Source organism: Poecilia reticulata, chromosome 2 (assembly GCF_904066995.2).
Source record: "Poecilia reticulata chromosome 2, P_reticulata-male-v2, whole genome shotgun sequence".
NCBI classification, from domain to species: Eukaryota; Metazoa; Chordata; class Actinopteri; order Cyprinodontiformes; family Poeciliidae; genus Poecilia; species Poecilia reticulata.
This window is the reverse complement of record NC_088831.1, coordinates 42,085,444-42,107,449: the sequence shown is the minus strand read 5'-3', so window position 1 is coordinate 42,107,449 and position 22,006 is coordinate 42,085,444. Positions and strand designations below refer to the sequence as shown.

General features: G+C 39.4%; 2 protein-coding genes and 1 long non-coding RNA gene across 3 annotated transcripts in view; 1 reads left to right on the top strand and 2 right to left on the bottom strand.

Annotated features, from left to right (window-relative positions):
• efnb2a (ephrin-B2a) overlaps window positions 1-9,147 on the bottom strand; it is a 36,040-nt gene extending 26,893 nt beyond the window's left edge. Inside the window, exon 1 of the mRNA XM_081604684.1 lies at window positions 7,901-9,147. Coding sequence (XP_081460810.1) covers window positions 7,901-8,013 — 113 coding nt within the window. The 5' untranslated portion in view covers window positions 8,014-9,147. The remainder of the gene's footprint in view (window positions 1-7,900) is intronic.
• On the top strand, window positions 887-3,340 carry LOC145550878 (uncharacterized). The gene is made up of 2 exons (XR_014086660.1): window positions 887-1,601; window positions 2,922-3,340. It is a non-coding gene; the product is annotated as an uncharacterized LOC145550878 (long non-coding RNA).
• Window positions 9,148-12,009: 2,862 nt separating the features above from the next.
• arglu1a (arginine and glutamate rich 1a) lies at window positions 12,010-21,713 on the bottom strand. Its single transcript, XM_008404153.3, has 4 exons — window positions 21,162-21,713; window positions 19,478-19,703; window positions 16,243-16,326; window positions 12,010-13,439 (listed from the first exon to the last, which is right to left on the bottom strand). Exons 1-4 carry the CDS (start codon window positions 21,491-21,493, stop codon window positions 13,275-13,277), a joined length of 807 nt encoding a protein of 268 aa, XP_008402375.1. The 5' UTR covers window positions 21,494-21,713; the 3' UTR covers window positions 12,010-13,274.
• Between the last annotated feature and the right edge of the window lie 293 nt (window positions 21,714-22,006).

The window sequence follows — 22,006 nt, the reverse complement described above, 5'->3', positions numbered from 1 at the left end:
AATGTGTTTAAAAGGAGGTGAAACTAAAACTTAGGAGTCCTAGGTAGGAAATATTTACAGAAAAAGTATAACTTTGACAAAATTACTGCTCTAAATAAGTTATTCTTTCAGCAAAGTGCCTTTTTAGTCTGTACTATCCAGTTAACGATTAATCTATTACTAAATTAGTTGAGGATCATTTCAACAATCGATTAATCACGATTAATATAATTAATCATTTCAGCTTCTGTTCAAATATTTTTCAAAAAGAGACGCAAAATTATAAAAAATATTCCACTATCATTATTTATTTACCAAAAACAAATTATGAGTTTGATTCAGCAGCTTGTTGGATCATATTTAAATACTTTTTAGAGGAATTTGGCTCCTGATCCGACTGAATTTCCAGGATTTATACGCCCGTAACTCCTGAAATCAGAAACTACAGGAATATAATTCACTTTTCTGGCATTCTGCTGTTGAGCCACGTCTGAAAAGTCCCAGAATTTCAGGACACTGGACAAACCCGTCCCTGCTCCGATGTGAATTAAAACGCCGCGACACCGTCTTAGCTGGTTGTCCAAAAAGCTCTCAGAAAACGCTGCAGCTGATCCAAACAGGTGCTTCAGACGGGGATCGTGTTCCCGCTCTCCTGCCATCTCCACTCGGACCCCCAGAACATTTTTACTACACATAAAGCCTTTAATGGACCCCGGCTTCATCTTATCTGAAGCAGCTCATTGTTCTTGATTGGCCTTCGTGAATTTTTCCCCTCGCAGTCTGCCGGACTTCTGGTTGTTCCCAGATTCTCCAAGACCAGACTGGGAGGAAAACCCGTCATAATCTGGGTTCATTTGCGGGACTTAAAATCCTAAATCAGACAGAGGTTGACGTTTAAAAGCGGCGCTCGTTATTAAACTGATAGGGAATGAACTTTGCTCCATATTTTCTGCGAGTCACAGTGAATTTATTGAGTTTTTTAATTCAGTTTGAGCTACTGGTACCATAAAAGCTGCCTACAAATTATTGAATTTAAAAGAAATGATGGAAAGTGACCAAGTTTTTGAACCATTTTTAACAATCAATATTTCACTTTTTTTAGTCTGAGAAAGTTTTTCAGTGAATAAATGTACTAATTCTTCCTTTACTGGATCCTTTAGTTCATATTTTATATGAAAATAGAAAACCAGAAGCTGAACTTTAAAAAAAAAACTTGTCCTACACTGCAAAAACACAAAATCTTACCAAGTATTTTTGTCCTAGTTTTAGAACAAATGTATTAGTTCACTTGAAATGAGATAAAACTAACTTAGAAGTAACTTTTCAGCAAAATACAGGAGCTGGTTTTAAGTAAGTAATTGTTGAATATTGATTTTTAAAAAGTGCCAGTTCCACTGGCAGAATATTCCACTTATTCTGAGACGTTACCTAGCAACCACAGCCCGTCGCCTAGCAACCCAGGTCTAGTTCAACTGGCGGATTATTTCACTTTTAACACAGCATGTTTTCCATGTTACATGTGAAATAATCTGCCAGTGAAACTAGTACTTTGTTTTTTTTAAATCTATATTCAAGAATTATTGACTTAGAAAAGTTCCCACATCTTGCTGAAGTTACTTTAAGTAAGTTTTGTCTTATTTCAGGTGAACTAAGATGTTTCCACTAGAAAGCAGACAGTAAGATTTTGTGTTTTTGTCGTGTAACATGAACTAAAAATCACCTGTTTGAATAAAATGATGACTGTGGGCCAACATGAATAAATGACACATCTTTAGGTTTTTATCTTTGGACATCAGAATGTGAAATGTAAGTGAAATTGTATCCGCAGAATTTGAAAGAATAAGAAACAGAAATTGAATGTAAAAAGATTTTTGTAGCCAAAGAAAACATTTTCAACATGTTTTCCCCGTTTTGGTTCCTAAAAGTTGGCAGCAGAATCTTTTTCTTGATATCTGAGCTTTTCCTCCTTTTGTGCCTTTGCTTTTTTTTCCCCAATATTCTGCAAAAATACCTTTGTTCACTGCAAAAACACAAAATCTTATCAAGTATTTTTGATCCAGTTTCTAGTGCCAACATCTTGAAATGGGATTAGAAGTAACTTTTCAGCAAATATGAACTTTTTGAGGGGTTAATAATTCCTTAAAATTGATTAATAATTACTAGTTCTGCTTACTAGTTTTGTCTTATTTTAAGTTTACTAAAATATTTGTACAAGAAACTAGAATCTATTTTGTGTTTTTACAGTGTTTTACAGTATATTTACTGTTTCTATGTAAAAGATAATCAGTTAAAAGTATCGGCTGCCATGTTTCACACTTCCTGCTCCTCTAATACGAATAAACATAAATGCACTGCAAAAACACAAAATCTTTCCAAGTATTTTTGGTCTAGTTTAGTGCAAAAATCTCAATAGACTTAAAATAAAACAAAACTAACTTAGAAGCAAAATGGGATCTTGCTTTTAAGTCAATAATTATTGAACATAATTTAAAATTTACTAGTCTCACTTGCAGATTATTGCGCTTGCAACATAGAAAAAAATGTCTCGTTATAATTTAAATAATCTGTCAGTTGAACTATTTACTTTTTAAATTATATTCAAGAACTATTAACTTAAAACAAACTCCTATATCTTCCTGAAAATCTACTTTTAGTTCAGTTTTGTCTTATTTTAGGTGAACCAAGAGATTTGCACAAGAAACTAGACAAAAATACTTGGTAAGATTTTGTGTTTTTGCAGTGCAGTTAAAGACTAACGAGACGAATTGAAAATATTTGAAGGAATCTAAACAACGATGGAATTTTACTCTGAAAAATGTCTTGTTTTGAGCTTTTGCAGTAAAATCCTGGCTGTGTTGTTGTTCCGTATTTATTCTTGTTTATCTTATTATTATTATTATTATTATTATTATTATTATTATTATTATTCCTGCTGTTTTCAGAAATCCAAACCGGGACAATGTTTCCGCTCACACACCGTGTCCTGATCTGCAAACTGCTGCGTAACGAGAACGCTCAAAAAACGCTGACAAAGGAGGAGAAAAGCCAAAAAAAGTCTGGAAAAACGCACAACCCGTCCGCCTGAAACGTCCCTAAAGGACGAAGACCAGAGGCTGAGAGGACGGGAGTGGACGGGAGTGGACGGCTGGTAGCTGCAGACTGGAGCAATAAAAGCGAAGCAAGGCAGAGAAAAGGTCACGGAAAACCGCTCGGAGAGAGGAGGGAGGGGTGGAAAACAAATTACAGCATTCCCTCTCATGATTGTAAATGTGTTCAACACACACACACACACACACACACACACACACACACACACACACACACACACACACACACACACACACACACACACACACACACACACACACGCCGCCCACCAACAGGCTTCAAGGCACGCTTGGCCCTTTAAAGTCTTCCTAAAACGTCTTTTTCTTTTTCACCCAATCCCGCCATAAATATTCCCGAACCAAAGCGCCGGGAGCGGTTTAACACGGATCAGGCTGTAAAAAACATCCAGTGACGTTTTAATGAAGCTCCTCAGGCTCTCAGCTCGTCCTGCTCACCTGCTTTTCCGCCATGTTTACGTCCATCCGAGGCGCCTGCGCACATTTCCAGCTCCTGTTCTGAACGCTTCATCAAGCTTTCCTCAACCCGACACCAACACGTCATCTCAGGTCTGAATTTAAAACTGATTTAAAGGTGGAAAAGCGCGAATACACTGCAAAAACAGAAAATATTACCAAGCATTTTTATGTAGTTTCAACTGTAAATATCTGCCAGTTTAACTACATTATTAAAGAATCACTGACTCTGAACAAGCTCCTACAGCTTGAAGAAAAGTTACTTATGAGTTAGTTTTGTCTTATTTTAAATGTACCAAAATATTGGCACTAGAAACTACACACAAGTGTTAGGTGAGATTTTGTGTTTTTACAGTGTAGGGAGCCCTTCCTTCACTCCACACTGCAAAAGCACTAAATCTTACCCAGGATATTTGGCCTGGTTTCTTTTGCAAATATCTTAGTCTGCTTGAAATGCATTTTCTTTCAATAATCCTCAATAGTTACTTAATATTGATAAAATATTTATATATATTTGTTTCACTTCTGATAAGACATTTTTCCCATGTTGTAAGGGAAATAATCTGCCAGTTGAACTTTTGCATAAATATTAATGAATAATTGAAGTATTTTTGGTCATGTTTCTTGTGCAAACTTGAAGTAAGACAAAACTTACTTTAACTTACTTTAGGAGTTTGATTTAAGTCAATATTTCCTTAAAGTTGATTTTAAAAAATACTAGTTCCAGATTTTCCACTTGGAACATGAGAGAAAAGTGAAGAAATCTGCTTTTTCCATCTCTGTTTAGGAATTATTGACTTAAAACAAGCTGCTTTGTCTTGCTGAAAAGTTTTATAAGTTAGTTTTGTGAGTTAAGATGAAACGAGACCAAAGATAGTTGGCTTGATTTTGTGTTTTTGCAGCGTTTTTGCAGCGTTTTTGCAGCGGTTCATTACAGATTCAGACCAACGCGGCTGCAGCGAGGGTTAATCCATGCAGGTCTCTGCAGAGAAACGGGGTCTTTACTCCCCTCTACCTTTCATCCTGTAATCCAGACCCAGACATAATTACCCTCCTTCCCCAGAGAGACGCAGAAACAAAAAAGAAAACTCTTCCCCAGTTTAACTTCTTCTTCTTCTCCTTTAGACAAAGTTGGGCTCTAAAAACGAAAAGTCTTGGATTAATTCTCCTCTTTTAAAGAAAAAAAAAATCCTGACAACTTTTATGCAACTAAAAAAAAAGAAAATCCTTGGTTTAGAAAAGGACCCCTGAGGTGCCCCCGCCGCTGCCCGGTCACAAAGGGCCTTTGGGGCTCCTCTGTAATCTCTTAATGAACTGCAGCGGAGGAGAGGCAGCGCTGCTTTTCCATATCCCGTGTAAAGCGGGGCTCTCTTTTGTTTCTCCCTCCCAGCTACAAAATGGATTAGCGGTTGGAGGAGGCGCGGTGATGTGAGCAGGGGTCACTCTCTTGTTTTTCTGACGAGGCTCGTTTAAGAAAGGCCAGCAACAATGAGGTTTAATCGACGGAGAAACACACACACACACACACACACACACACACACACACACACACACACACACACACACGCATACATTAAGCTGGAACCAGGTTTTAAGGTTTAGACCATGTAAACTACCGATGCACCGATCTGCTGGTTTTTTTGGCCCGTACCGATTTACGTCTCGCTGAATTTCACAAATTTGTTTTTTTTTTTTCTGAAAATAATCCACATAAAAAAGGAGAAAAAAACTTAAGTATGCAAAAAGTAAATCAGCCAAAATCTCCTTAACTTTGTGGGATCGGTGATCGGCTCACTGCAAAAACATCAAATCTTACCACTAAGATATGGGAGATTTTTTTTTAAGGTCTATAATTCCTTCAAACTAATGAAAAAGTAAATTATTTCACTCATAACATGACATTTTCCCATGTTATAAGTGAAATATTGTCATTACCAGTGAATTACTGACTTTAAAAATCTGATATATCTTAATAAAAAGCTTCTTATAGGTCAGTTTTGTCTTATTTAAAGTGTTTGCACTAAATTAGACCAAAATATTTGATAAGATTTGGTGTTTTTGCAGTGCTAATACTTAAACATGAAGCCGATTTTATCAGAGGTTTGACTGACTGTTCCTGTCTGCAAGTTTGTACTTAACGATAGTCGCCTTAAAGTCGCCAACTCAGCAACTTTTCTAATATTTTTAGCAACATTTAAGAGAAATAATATCAGTTTTGGCCAGAATCGGAATCGGCTTTTTGAAGTGATCGGCCAGAAAACTGTAATCGGTGCACACTTAAAAAACTGATAGCGGATACTGTCTTCAGTCAGAGGCTCCTTCCAATTCGCAGTAGAACAGACTGCTACAGGAGCTCTTTCATGTCCGCTGCTGTCTCCATCTGCAGTAACTCAAATGAGTTTTGGGCTCCGGAAGGCGTTTTTAACTTTGAATCTTATGACTCATCAAAATGAAAGAATTACGTATTTATTCCGATTTCTGCGTCTCGAATCCGACTTTCACAGAGTTTAATTTATAGGCTGAAAATGGTGGAAGTTGGTACATTTGATGCATTTAATGATGATTGTAGGAAAAATCTGATTTTTAATAATTTGACAAATAAGGAAAAAAAATCAGCCTGTTCCAACCAAATTGTTTCAAAATGACTCGTTTCTGCAGCTGTGGATGCTGAAAAAAAGCTGAAACTTTGTATTCAGGTCAAATAGATTACAAAAAATCCAGATTTAACTTTTAGCTTATCGTCCAGAAAACTCCCACCCTGAGGCCTCGGCACGCTCCAACGGTGGACACATTATCACGTTTCCAGTTGATTTCCTTAAGTTAGAGCTGGTCTGCAGCTCCAGGTTTGGTTAGAAAGGCTTCTTCTTTCACTATTTGACCATGTTTTGCTAATTTTCCTCTTTCTTTCCCGTCATCCCCATCTAGATCAACCATCCAGAGTATTAAAGCTTATAAAAAATCTGAATAAAGTGGTTATTTTGCTGTTTCTGTATCATATATTGATCTTTTTCTACTAATTTCAAGCCAACTGTCAGTCTGACATGCAAAGCTGAAGTTCAGTTGAGTCAATTTTCAGATTACTGACCTACATCAGAGTTATTTTAGCAAAAATCTGAGTCGTTTTCACATTTTTAAGTGTTAAAATAACTCCAGAAGAGTTCAATTCGGCAACTTTGCTGTGCTATTTTATTTAATTCATCTGAAAAGAGTCTGGTTTTGTAACTGGGTGAGTTTGAATAGAAATTAAACTCACTGGTTCACATTTTAACAATAAAAAAAACACAGTTTGCTGAGAGAAAAATTGCAGTTTTCAGCTCAGTTTAGCACCAATCCGTGTTTAGTCACCACATTAAGACACTCAAACCTTCACCAACTCTAACTCGCGGGATTTGAATCAAAACTAGCTCGTAAAGGCGCAATCTGGAGGTTAAAATGCGCGTCACTTTGCGCCACTGAGTCCATCTCGCCGTCAGGGAGGCGCAGCTTGGAGTTTGGAGTTTTGGCCGTGACTAAACGGACACAAAGACGGGACCCACTCCGCCCCCGCCGGCAGAGAGCAGCGGCACACAGCAGCAAAAACAGAAAAAGAAAAGAGAACAGAAAGACAAGAAAGACACCTCTCCTGGCATCACTAAAGGACTTAAAGCGTTTATTTCTGACGGCAGGGGGGAGAAAACACTGTATTTGTTCCTGAAGTTACACAGAAAAAAAGAATCCAAGTTAAACTTTTACGCACAGAAACGGGACTTAGCGCAGCGGCCTGTTTAAAGTTTTATCTCTGCGGCCACATTTCCAGCAGAAATTACTCTGAAATCCGCCTTATTGTTCAGAGAAAACATTTCAACACACACACACACACACACACACACACTCACAGAGGCCCGCTGGAGCTCAACTAACACTCTGAAACATGCTCCGTTCTCTTCACGCTCCAACACAATACATTCACAATTCCTAAAGTTGGAATTATTTTTAATAAATTGTATGTATTTTTGATATTTATGGCAGCGACATTTGATGTATTCACCCTGCAGTTCGCAGCGCAAAGTGCGCGTCATTTCTCCGCACATCGAGCTCCGTCTCCGCTCTCTGCGCGTAAATATTCCCCCGCTGAATGTGCGCACACTGACGGTCGGGATTGTAGATTTATTCAACCAGAATGCACTATTTTAGTGAAAAGCTTTGAAAGGGCGGGATAATTTTTTAAAAAATAAATTAAAAAAATAACATAATTATCGGATTTGGTGGAGAAAAGGGGAAAAAATCGGAAATAAATGTTGCAGTTAATTTTCTAAAATTATTCTTTGCGCAAAGATGAGTGCGCATTTCGCTGCACTTACTTGGTGTTGGTCGTGTTCCAGTAGATGGACTCCAGAATGAGCGGCCGACACAAGTCCAGTTCGAAGGCGAGGAAGAAAACTCCAAAATAATATCTCCACATCGAGTCCCCCATGGTGAGCCCGCGCGCCTCCGGGATGGATGCGGTGCACACTCCGTCTCAGAGGGGGAACAGCCGTGTGTGTCCACGCAGACAGCAAAATAACAACAGAAAAACAAAAAGATCTTCAGATTATATCCCGATCCAGCGCATTCGGACCCAACAAGCTCCGATCAGAGCATCTCCAAAAAAAAAAAACAGAAAAAAGAAGAGCGCACGGTTGGTTCATTCAGGGCGCAGCGCGTTAGAGATCCATCATCCTTCAGAGAAAATAGAAATCCCTCTGCGTAAAAAGAGCCAACATCCAACAGCAGCAGGCTGAGGTATTCCGCGTTCAGCTGGAGCTGGAGGTGGAGGTGGAGGGCGACAAACTGTGGGTGACAGCAGCACAAAAATGGAACAATGAGGTCGGATGGTCGAAATGAACAAAATGAGCGGATGTGTGGATGAGAGAAACCAAAGGAGCTGGGATGGAGGTTCTCATTCTAAACAGGTCCAAAAAGAAAGAAAATAAAACTCCCAAAGTGAGGAAAGAAGGACAGAAAAGAAGGAAAGCCGAGCACGCAGGCGGAGAATTAGAGTCCCGCAGATCCGTCCTCCCGCACCGCACCGCACCGCACAGCGACCCGCACGCAGGGAGGATGTCGCCTGATCGGCTGCTGCTCTCAAGCCAGGCTGGGAAGTAACTGAGAGAGACGCAGACTGGGAATATTTGGCGGAGCTGCTCCCGACCAGGCCCCGCCCACCGCTGCCGCTGATTGGTGGCAGTTAAAAAGAAGCGGATCCGTCAATCAGAGGCGGCAACTGGTTCGGCGGGGTGAGAAATTACAGCCGAGCCCAGCTAATGTCAACGGGCGGCTGCTGAGTGACACTGTAAACCATTTTAATGACGCGACACGTCACCGAACAATGGTTTTAATCAATAATAATAATAATAATAATAATAATAAGTACTAAAAAGACAGAAAAAGAGAAATAAAGAGAGAGAGATGGAGGGAAGTCAAGTGTAATACCTGCACAGGTGAGGAAAGCAGAACACATCCGGGTTATTTTCATTTTCCAAACTCTGGATTCCTGCAGGATTTCCAAAGAACCGAACTCCTCATCCGAACCGAGCGCGTGCAGCCGGTTCAGCCGCTTCAAGTTCATTTGAAAGCCAACAGCGCCCACTAGCGGCAAAACTACCAGGAGAAAACAGAGATTACATTTTTATCATCAAAAGTAAAATTATAACTCATTAAATAATTAAAATAAATATGAAATCATAAGAACACACGCAGCTTTAAAGTGGTTCTATTTTTAAACTTTTTATTTTGTTATTCCACCATGAAGGCTGCAGCTTCATCCATAAGACAAAACATTTAAATTACTGTTCATGTTTTTATTTTTGAGTCGATATGAATAAATATTTTGCAGCAGAAATGACTCATGCAGACATAAATAAGTTCATTATTTGAGGAAAATTTAACGTTGTCAGATTTTTTTAGACACAAATCAAACTTTATAATCACTTTGTGTACAAGCTGTAAAAATCCACACTGACAGCTGAGATTTATTTACTTATTTTGTCATATTTTTATTCAAATATCTTAAACTTACAAATGAAACAGTACAATCTGAGTAACATTTAGGATACATTTCATTCAGGTTGAATTGAATCCATATTCTAAAGCAGACATGTTGGTTTAAATGTGTAAATATACTTACAACATGACTTAAATTCAACCAATAATTAAATCTTCCTCCATGAAGGCTGCAGCGTTATCCATAGCAGAAATTGTTTATAAAAAAATAAAATTACTGTAAATAGATTTACTAAAATTTAGGATTAGATACGAATCAGTATTTTGCAGCAGAAATTATTCAAGTTTAAATTGAGACAAAAATAAGCTTATTACTAACAGCCACAAGTCAAACTTTCAAATTATTTTAAGGTGAGAAATAACTACATTTATCACAACTTCTGCGCTTAAACGTTTTGTAGGAAATTCAGGTTTTCATATCATTAAAAAAGTTTTTAAAATAATTTTCTTGTATTAAAAACATAAGTACAGTAATACTACTTAATTCAATTTGAGTACATTTTTTCAAGGAGAAATGTAGGGGGGAAAAACAATTTCGCAACTGCAGCATTTTCTTTAAACAGGAAACAATTAAAATCACATGTGAATTTAATTATGTTTTAATTCACATGTGAATTTAGACAAAAGATTCTTCATGAGATAAGTCATTATAAACATGCAACACCATTCTCCTCTTGCCACTTCCTGTCTTCTTCTTCGTGGTTTGCGACAGTAGTAACATCCGGTTGTTGATCATGTGACTCAGGGGATGCGGAAAAAAACTGTTTCCATTTCACTTTTACGAAATAAACCAATTTCTTTGTGTCCGAAAACAAACACCTCGCCTAAAAACATTTTATTTTGAAATTGCCGTTGTTCTATTAGGCGAGTTAATTTTCAAAATGTCAACAGAAATGCAGTTACTGATTACTATGCTACATTATGTCTCCAGCATTTCAGTTATTTATATTCAAAACCCCCTAACATGCTGTTTTACAGTGTAATTCGCTCTGAAAACATTGTTTTAAGGTCTCCACACCTCCTGTTCGCGACCAGCCGCTAATTGAATGGACTCTCACCCACTCACGCTTCTTTCTGCCAGCTGTGGATTGAAACGTGCGAACTGCTGACACTCCTCTGCGACTTAATTTCATCAGTTTTCGGAGCTTTGCTGTGGATTGCGGCTGCTGGTCGAGCCGATCATCACCTCCATGTAGCAGCAGCTTGATAAGGAGACCAGCGCCTCCTGTTGCAACCAACAGCCGCCGATTGGATGCTGATTGAGTTGCTTTAATTCAATTGGAAAGTGTTTTTAGGGAAATTAGACACCAAAAGCTACAGGAGGCTCTTTGGGAGCTTATATTAGTGAATTTCTTTAGTATTGACCTATAAAAATCGCAATATGTTTAACTGTTATCTAATTAATTAGGTTAATATGCCAACTACAGATTTAAAGTTTAGATAAAATATTTTTTTTGAAGAATAAAACCAGCTATGGAGGAAGGTAGGCAGCAGCGGGGCACTGCGGAGAACACAAGCCGGGGTGAAGCGCACCGATCCAGGCCACAGTGGAGAGGAACCCCCGGGTGAAGATGGAGTACGGAGCTAAATTGGGACCAAAAAGTTTGTTTAAAAGAACAAAACAAAAAAGTGGCGAAATTTAAAAAAAAAATGTTAACAGAAAAATAATTTTGATACTGTAAAAGAAAAGTTTTACAATTGAAAACAAAAGATTTCAAGATGAATGAAATGTTCAAAACTACTTTTCGGATTGAAGTTTCTTTTTTCTTCTTCTTTTGAACAAACTTTATGGCCCCAATTTAGTTCCATAAATTGGGGAATTTGCTGCTTCAAGAATAAAATAAAAAAAATTCTCAAATCTGTCAGATTTAAGAAAACTTGCAACTTTTTGCCTAGTCAAAGTTTCAGCTCAACACAAGGCTTGAGTTTTGATTGTTCGCAAACTATTTGTTCAAGTTTTATAATATATCTAGAATATATTTAACATATTAACATGATCTGAGTGCATTTTGTTAAGATAATGCAATGTTTGAGAGCAAATAAAAAATGTTGAGTTAATAAAGTACAATTTCAAGACAGAATCTGAAACCAAAGTATAGATCAGAAATATTATAAATCTGATACTGATATCAACTTGGTATCAATATTAGCAATATTTTAGTATTGTATTTTAGTCAATTTCTGTGCATTTTTCCTAAACAAAGTGTAAAATATCATTTGAGAGCAAATCAAAATTATTCAAGATTTCAATCAACCTGGAATAAATATACAGAAGCAGCTGTTTTATTGGGATTATTCTGTATAAAACCGACTCACCGCTGTCTGAAAAACCAGAAGTGAAGCACATTCTGGTTCATTAATGGTTTTACTGGTGTCAGGAGCTGAAATCTGCCGACTCTACTGGCGAAATAACGATGAGACCTTCAGCTTCTGTTGGCATTCAATGGATTTATTCATCTGTTCAGTCCTTTGACAATTTAAGGGGGGAAAAATTCACATGACAAAATTAAGATTCCACAGAATAAAGTTATTATACCCACCTGAGGTCAAATAAATCACCCAAACACACACACACACACACACACACTCACTCACACACACCTGCATTCTCACTCTGACCTCGTCTTACCTGAACTCGTGTCTCCTCTACGACTCGGCGGCGGCTTCGCCAAGTTAATTTACTACAACATAACAGTTCGTACACGTGGGGGGAATTTTTACGGAAAACAAACCAGAGTGTTTTTTTTTTTCCCTCCCCGTGTTTTCTGACCTCTATCGCTTTTTCATAAGACGGTTTTAAAAGGGTTACACGGAACAGGAAATGGCTTCTGTCCTCCGTTTCCTGTCGAACCGATCACCGGCAGGTCGGGTAGCTGAGGTCCGGTTCGCCTGCAGAACCACATTGGGTTTTTTTTTTTAACGTGACGGGGAGAAATGTTTCCGGAGGGGTGGAAGACACGGAGCGGGTCAGCCGGATGGGAAGCTTTCTGTGCTTTTTTTTATGTATTGTTCTTAAAATTAAAAAAAGAAAATTAACGCTTTATTTGAAGTGCTTTGCGTTAGACTGACATGACATCTGTCACGAACATGAAGGAGTCCAAATAAATGTTTATAACTGCTGTCATGAACCGTCATTCGGTGAATAATGACACTTTTAATGCACTTTTGAAGCAAGTTTAAAAGAAAATGTACTTTAAAAGTATCACTTACCAAATATAGCAAAGTTGACACTTTTAATGCAACTTTTTATTAAAAATGTGATTATTTACCGAATGACCTTTCATGAGAGAAGTCAAACATTTATTCCCGCTCCTTGATGTTCATAACAGGTCATGTCAGTCTTATGCAAACCGCTTCAAATGAAGTGTAACATTAACGGAGCGACAGCCACCCGAGCTGCCGGTGATCCTTCCCCTAGCAGGACTACCGCTGGTTACACATAAGACTCCCAGACTACATGAAAACTTCCAGGTCCCTAAAAGAGAGAAAATAAAAGCAAACAGGAGGAGTTTGTTCTGTCTGTTTGTTTTTTTTTGTTTTTAGGGGCGGCGATGAAGGAGCATCCTCCCGACCTTTCCTTTAGCACTTCCAAAATGAAGCGAGCAAATCCGCAGCGGACGACACGGAGCGGGGCTGAACCATGAGGATGAGGATGGAGGGGGCGGTGCAGGACGAAGGCGGGGCAGCGGAGTGTCATTCGGCCGCCTTCAGAGAGAAGGACAGCTTGGGTCTGGACTTTCCCTTCCCCAGGATGATTTTCTGCTCCTCTTTCTGCTGCCGCTGCCGGTCCTGCTCCAGCTTCATGCGCTCCTCGTGGATCTTTCTCTGCTCCTCCACGATCCGTAGCTGCTCCTCGGCCTGCGGGCGAGACGAACCGGGTCAGGGCAGAACCAGGACACACACAGAAACAGGCCCGTAACAAACTCTGTCCCCGAAGCTACGGTGACAAACGATAATATTGTTGTTTTTGGGATCATTTTCAAGTAATATGATGGTAGCAGTAATGCAAGAGCACAATGTCAATGATCAATAAACTTTAAATTCTAAGAAATATTTAAAACTGGAACTGGCAGACATTTTAAATAACCAAAGTAAATAAGCAAAACAACAAATAAAACAATTATGAAGTGTTTGTAAATAAAATTGTCCTTCAAAAAAAAAAGGGCTAGTTGAAACCATCATCAAGTTTTTTTGTAAAAAAAAAAGAGAAAAGAGAAAAACTTTAAATCATGCAAATGGATTCATCTTACCAAATATTTTCGTTTAGTTTCTAGTGCAAATATCGTATTACAAAACTAACTTACAAATAACCAAAAGTGCTGGCACTCAGCTTCGGTTGCTAGGTAACGGGCTGGAATTCTGCTGGGGTTGCTAGGTGACGGGTTGGAATTCTGCTGGGGTTGCTAGGTGACGGGTTGGAATTCTGCTGGGGTTGCTAGGTGACGGGTTGGAATTCTGCTGGGGTTGCTAGGTGACGGGTTGGAATTCTGCTGGGGTTGCTAGGTGACGGGTTGGAATTCTGCTGCGGTTGCTAGGTGACGGGCTAGAATTCTGCTAGGGCTGTTAGGTGATGGGTTGGAATTCTGCTGGGGTTGCTAGGTGACGGGTTGGAATTCTGCTGGGGTTGCTAGGTGACGGGTTGGAATTCTGCTGCGGTTGCTAGGTGACGGGCTAGAATTCTGCTAGGGCTGCTAGGTGACGGGTTGGAATTCTGCTGGGGTTGCTAGGTGACGGGTTGGAATTCTGCTGGGGTTGCTAGGTGACGGGTTGGAATTCTGCTGCGGTTGCTAGGTGACGGGCTAGAATTCTGCTAGGGCTGTTAGGTGATGGGTTGGAATTCTGCTGGGGTTGCTAGGCGACGGGTTGGAATTCTGCTGGGGTTGCTAGGTGACGGGTTGGAATTCTGCTGCGGTTGCTAGGTGACGGGCTAGAATTCTGCTAGGGCTGTTAGGTGACGGTTTAGAATTCTGCTAGGGTTGCTAGGTGACGGGTTGGAATTCTGCTGGGGTTGCTAGGTGATGGGTTGGAATTCTGCTGGGGTTGCTAGGTGATGAGTTGGAATTCTGCTGGGGTTGCTAGGTAACGGGCTAGAATTCTGTTGGGGTTGCTAGGTGATGAGTTGGAATTCTGCTGGGGCTGCTAGGTGACAGGTTGGAATTCTGCTGGGGTTGCTAGGTGACGGGTTGGAATTCTGCTGGGGTTGCTAAGTAATGGGCTGTATTCTGCTGGGGTTAGTAGTGTCTGCTCAATTTGTGACTCAACTATCAGGAGGTTTTTGAAGCGGCTCATTTTCCAGACTCTAAAAAACATTAACTGGTAACCAAAAAGCAGTTGGGTGACTTTTTTTTAAAGCAGTAGAAACCCAAAATAGAAGCTTAAAAACGTACAAAATTCCCATTTTGCATGATAATAAGGTGCTTTGTACCAGATAGCGTAAACTGGATTCCATCTGTAAACAATCCCTCAAGGAAGCTGTGATTGCAACCATTTTAATTTTGTGTGGATTTTCAACATTGCAACTTTTCACCACGTTTTCTGTTTTTCATTCTTTTCTGACCAATCACTGCAACCAATGTTTGGTACATTTGTGGATTGAAAACAAAAAACAAAAAAAAGAAGTTTGGATCTGTTAGAAAGTGTTATTAGAGAAGGACCAACTACACGAGGAAAGGACCAGAGGAGAAACACAGGAGTCGTCTAAAGAATTATGGATTGAAATTAATTTAAAAAGAAAAAGTCAGGGTTATTAAAATGAAAATATAAAGAACAATGAGTGGATCACTGTCAGCTGAGCCGCAGTAAGGAGGCAGCAGGTTATCAAACTCAGCAGAATAATTTCCATATTAACTGTCCTGTCTGGCTACAGTTGCAGATCAGAGATGAACAAAGCAAAACCGCTTTTCCACATGTTACATTACAACCACAGACTCAAACGACTCATCGAGATTTTTTAAAAGATCAACAAAAAAACAGTGCATGATTGGGAAGGAGGAGGAAAAGGATACAAGGTTTTTAAATGTTTGTTCCAAAACCACCAAAAAGATCAAGGAATCTGCAGTGTTTTTTTCATTTAAAAGATGTTTGTTATATTTGTTCAATAATATTGTTAATATGGTAAATAAAACTGGACTGATATTGGTCATGCATGTTGTATTTGTTTGGTTTTGCTGGGCGATAAATTGTCCCAGTACTTATGACAATAAACGATAATATTGTTGTTTTGAGACGATTTTTAAGTAACAAGTTAACAGCATTTTCCCTCTCAAAGACCAGTTAACTTTAATTTCGTAAAGAACTTAACAAGGGAACTAAAATAAAAACGATAAAACAGAAATAAAAACTACTTCTATACGAAACCATAATTAAAATAGATTTTAATGTCTCTGTAAACAAAAAAATATGAATATGAATGGAAGTTGTGAATATCATTTTGATTTATCAGGCGATTTATTGATTGGCCAAAATTTTCAGATTGCCACGACGTTGTTATGAATAATTCTTTTGAAGAAAATTGATTTTTAATCTAATTCTGATCCCAAAAATCATAATCAAATTAAATTATGAGACAGTAAAAGACTCCCTCGCCTCGTCTTTAATATAAACCAGCAACTAGATTTCATTCCGGGTTCAGAACCGGGTTCAGAACCGGGTCGGGTCGTACCAGCTTGGCCTGTGCCTCGGCGATCTTGCGGTTATTCTCCTCCAGGATTTTTTCCAGCTCCTCCCGCTTGGATTTCTCTTCCTCCTGGATGGGTGACATGGTGCCATGTTAGCGCATGAAAAAGTCACAAAGCACACACACACACCCACACACACCCTCTCTCTATTCCTTTCTCACACACACACTCAGTCAGTCACTCCATCACAGAAAGTCTCTTCAGTCAGCCTGAATTGTTTTCTACAAACATAAAGAAACTGAGCGGAGACGTGAACGCCTCCCTCGACTACTTCAAATCTCTTCCTGGAAGAATTAAAGTGCCTAATTCACACCTACTCTGTTATCTTTAAGTTTTAACAAAACAACAACAAAAAAACCACAAACACATTCATCACATTCAGAGGACAGAAACATAGACTAGAGAAAAAATACATCTGCTGCTTTTAACATCATCAAATACAAGAGAGAAAAAGAAGAAGGAGGGAAGAGTTTTGGCTCACCAATGAACGTATACCTACGCATTTTCCTTGCCTGTGTACCTACACAACTGGTGAACGCATTCGGCAATTAACGGCTGAATATTTACTGTCCCGTCCGGACCGCGGCCCCTGCAGAGACAGAGAGGCGCTCCTGGGGTCGAATATGGCGCGCTCCTCTTTATAAGTCAAATCTGCTTTAGCGCTCTCTCTGTGGGGCTTTTTGTTGTCTCTGTAGAGAGCTGCTGCACAAGGTGTGTGTGTGTGTGTGTGTGTTCGAGGAGGACCCGACCACGGCACACTTACAGTAACAGGACACAAGTCACAGGTGAGCTGAAAGGCTGCAGCGCCAGCTCGGGTCAAGAGCTAGTTAGGAAGGTGGTGAGGTGTGTGTCCGAAAAACAACAACAAAAAATAATAAAATAAATAAATAAAGCACATCAACAGAATGACACCGAGCAGCCGCCCTATGGGAGAAGCAAGTTATGGTACAAAAGAAACCAAAAGAAACATCAAACTGTGGGAAATAACCAGTCAGAAAGAAATTAATTCATATCATCAGATAAAACCATCGGATAGCCGCCGAGGACCTGAGGGGATAAACCGGCTGTGAGTCAGATGGGATGAACATTTCCACACGGATCCGGTCGGGTTTTCCCGAACTTTTCTGATGAGGAAACCAAGTAGAGACAGAACGGGAAGAGAGAAAGGAGGAGGCACCTTTTATACTGAATTATTACATCCCCCCGTTTTATTGTTGTTGGAATCTAAAGAATGGAGCGAAGGGCGTCTTCGCAAAGCACAAGAAAAACTACGAAGGTCGACATTTTACGCGCAATTAGGCCTAACAAACTTTCTTTCAGAGGAAAAAACAAAACAGTAGGTTGTTTTTATAAACTCAAATAAAACATGCTTTCACTGCAACGCTGCCTAGGTAGTCGACGTATGCTAGGGGCTACGTTTCTGCCCGTTGACTAACGTTCAGGTCTGTTGATTTGAACCGAAGCTCGTTGAAATAGTGTTTGAAAATGCTAACACGAAGCTAAAGTTAGCTTCCAATTCTGAAAATGGCTAAATGTAGCTTAGCAGATCACCAGAAGATAAAGTGTAGAATAATCTGGAACAAGCCGGAAGTGTCTTGGTGTTTTAGTTTTTAAAGTAGAGCTCATTAAAGATGATCATGGCAGCAAAACATTAACTGGAATCGACCGGCAAACTTTAGTTTGCAACTCAAGTTCCTAACTAAAATGTTTACAGGATAAAAATATTTTCTCAAATATATTAGGATGATGTGCTAGAAAGAAATTTCCTTAAACATCATTTAATTATCTTCCAATTTGTTCTTATTCAGCATTAGCTCCAGCTAGTGGCTTTAGCTCCTGGTAATCATGCTAGCTCCAGCTAACGTTTTGGGCTCCTGCTACTTTTTATAGCTACAGCTAATTCTGCTGGCTCTTGCTAACCATGTTAGCTCAAGCCACACACCTAACGTTGTTAGAACCCGCTAATTCCGCTAGCTCTAGCTAACTGTGTTAGCTCTAGCTAACTGTGTTAGCTCCTGCTACTATAGTAAAGAGATTACAGGCCGATCACGTTTGTTTCAGCAGATTTCTCAAGTTTAATGACGATGGAACTTTGAGGATGTTTTCCCAAATCCAGACGTTTTGCGGGCTGCACGCGTTCACCTCAACCACCTTGACTTCTGATATTGTTTAAAATAAGGTACAATTATTTAATTAATTATGAATTTTTATGCATCACAAACAACAGGTTTTTAGGTAAATACGAAAATCACAACATATTTAGGCCAACATGTTCCAACTAGTCATAGATTATGGTGTAGAAAGTAAAGGAGGGGCACAAATCATTTTTATGTTTAGACTGTTAAATAGGCTGACCAAACAAATCAAGTTAATCTCAACTCCTACTTGTGATTCCAGTAAAAACAAAAACAAAAAAGTATAAAAATTGTAACAAATGAACCAGAGAGCAACACTGTGATGACAGAAGATTATTAAAACGTTATTTTGGGGTAAAATTATCATTCCTGACGCGTTCGGAAACATAATCAACAGTATTACTGGACGTCCTGACGTTGTGCATCCACACTTAATTACACTGAATTTAAAAAATGAACCCTTCATCGGGTTTGTTGCTGCAAACAAACAACAGAGGTAAAAAAAAAATATGATTTAAATCACGTCCGAGTTTCGCAGGAGTTGGTGTGATTAATGAAACAATTAATTTAGCTAAACAAGGAACAAGTTTCTAGTGAGTAAATATGGTTAACAACCAAAACTATAATTTAGTATCTTAACGAAGATGCAGAAACACTCAACAGTACCAGGAATATTCTGCATTGCTACTGTAACATTACTATTGCAACAGAGGTTGCTATTTAACCTCTGTACTTAAATAGCAACAGTATTTAAAGTGAGGTTAAAGTTTCATATAATCATGTTTTTAATAATCAGTTTTGCTAATAAAAATGTGTCATTTGTGTCAGTTGCTGCTGCATAATGTCGATGTTTTCCACCGTCAGTTGGACATCAGAGACGATATTTGTCTTCTTACTCTACAGTTTTTAACTTGCTGCTGTTTTAATGCCAGCTGCAAAGAGAAACCTCTGCTGCTTGTGTTCCTCCCTCATCCTGTGTGTTTGAAAGCAGCAAAACTCCAATAATTTGTTGGTGACTGAAAGCGGAGGACGGTGGGTGGGGGCAGAAAGAGACGGGGGTGCATCCCAAACGACCGAGCGTTACCTCTCTGGCCTTCTGCGCCGCCAGCTCGGCTTGCCGCTGCCGCTCCAGCTCCTCCAGCAGCTGCCGCTCCATGATGCGCTTGGCCTCCTCCACGCGCCGCAGCACCTCGCGCTCAATCTCGTCCTTCCGCTTCTCCAGCTCCTCCTCCACGCGCTTGGCCACCAGCTCCTCCACCCGCCGGGCCGTCTCCTCCTCGATCAGCTTCTCCTCGATCTCCTGCTGGCGGCTGGAGGACGAGGCCGGAGAAGAAGAGGTTAGCTCATATTGGCTAACAGCAGAGACGCCTTCCTGCTGTCAAGGCGTGGTTCCAACAAGTCTGACCCGCGCCATCATGGTAGGCAAAGCATAACTGAACCAAGTGACGTCACACTTCCATGACTTTGTAACTGACCTCCATCTTGGCAGGCAGTTGCTATGACAATAAACAAGCCACAAGTTTAGAACTAGCTCTCGTGTCGTTCCTAATTTAACAACAACATAAAGTACATTACAACTATTACTCTATCACAATTTTTGAGTACTTTTCTCACGTTTGTGTAATACTAAGATAAATAACAATAATATTTACTGTTTCCTTTTTTATGAAGTTGCTTCACATCCACCAGCAGACGGACATTCTCTGTTGTCAAATATTTATCAAGACATATTTGGATTTATGTGGTTTGGTTTACTTTGCTCTGGACATTTTAGTTACAAAGCTAAAATGTCACTCCAACTGTTGCTGTTCTAACTCTGTACTTACAACGGCGACCTTTAAATCAGGGCTCAGCCACTCCTAGAATGTCCTGCAACTATTGCACGCTTCTTCATTTCAACACAACTGAATCACAGGTTACAGAGCAAATTCAGCCTGCAGCAGGGATGCATGCAAAAGTTACAGGATAATGACTCTCATAGACTGGAGCTGGAAACTCCTGATTCTACATGTAAACCTGCTGAAAATCTGTTTTATTTATTCAAAATGTAACTTTCTTATTCTGTTATTTCTTATTCTTATTCTATTCTAAAAATGTGTAACTATGGCGTAAATTAACAATTCAGCAAATTAATAACTGATGTTCAATTTTCAAAAATATATTAACTATATAGATATTAAATATACTGTGGTTTAGCAAAAACACTGCATGTTTTTCCAGTGTATTTAGAAATATTTACATGTGATAAAAAACAAAAAAATCTCGTGTTTTGATTTTTAAAAGCTTCCATTTTGTTTTTAGTTCTCATATTATGACACAAACTGGTAATCTAATTATATTTGTTCAAAGTTATATAGTTAAATATAAAACAACACTGTTCATATTAACTTCTTTGACAACAAAAATTAGATTTGGGTAAAGTATTTCACAATTTTCATGTATATTTATCTCTCAGATGCTATAATTTTAAAGTCTTTAATATTAATGCAGATATAATCTGAAGACCATTTGAAACATTCAAATTAAATTAAATGTATACGTTTGTCTAAAATCTGCAGCTTTACTCAATCAAAAGGTTTGCGGATATGATTTATGAGGTTTGATATTTACCAACAGCTCCAGTGGCAGCCGTTAGCATCGGTGGTTAGCATCTCACCTCCAGTCCGTTAAAATGAATGCAGTTTATCTAGCCGTTAGCTTAGCATGCACACATAGCAGTAGCAGGTTATGCAACATCAGCACAGGCAGATTTCAATTATTATACCCACATTTTCCTCTGTCTCTCCATCTCTGCCTTTCTCTCCTCCTCTTCCTTCCTCTGCTTCTCATCCAGAGCGGTCCTTTTACTCAAGGTCCTGCCGAAGATGTCGATCCTCTCCGGGGGAGAGGCTGCTCGCTCTCTTCGGGACGAGGCTGTGGTGGACCTGGACCGGGAGCGAGACTCTCTGCGCCGGTTCCTCTTAGACTCCCGGGACTTGGATCGTTTCTTGGACCGCTCCCTGTCTCTAGACCGAGACCGAGACCGGCTCCGTTTCTTGCTGTGCTTGCTGCTTTTTGAGTGTTTAGACCGAGACGTGCTTCGGCTGCGTGAGCGGCCCATGATGACCAGTCTTACGGCTGAAATGTGGACCACAATGCAGACTCCACTCCAACTGCTGCTCTTCTAACTCTGTACTTACAATAAACGATCAATGCAAACAACTGAAACAGCTCTATTTGCTTTAAAAAGGCATTTAAACAGCTCCTTAGTTCGCCCTCCTAAGTCGTTACAAAGCAAGATGGCGCTCGTCGAGTTTGTTGTTCCCAGCATGCACTGCGGTTCTCGGCACTTTCCGTAAATCTTCGGAATGTCCTGTCAGTTTCACGAACTGAACAACCTTCAGACTTGTCAAAAGTGACAGATGCCACTTTTGCTTTAGATTTACATTTAAATTTACAGTTGCGACTGTTAAAGCTGTTGACATAGCAATTCATTTTGAAGACGTAATATTTTACCCAATTATAACTTTTTTTAACTTCCCTTTGGGATCAATAAAGCATTTTTGATTATGAATTTGACTTATATAAAATAATTATGTTAAAAGTGCACAGTCGCATAATTTTTCATAAGATA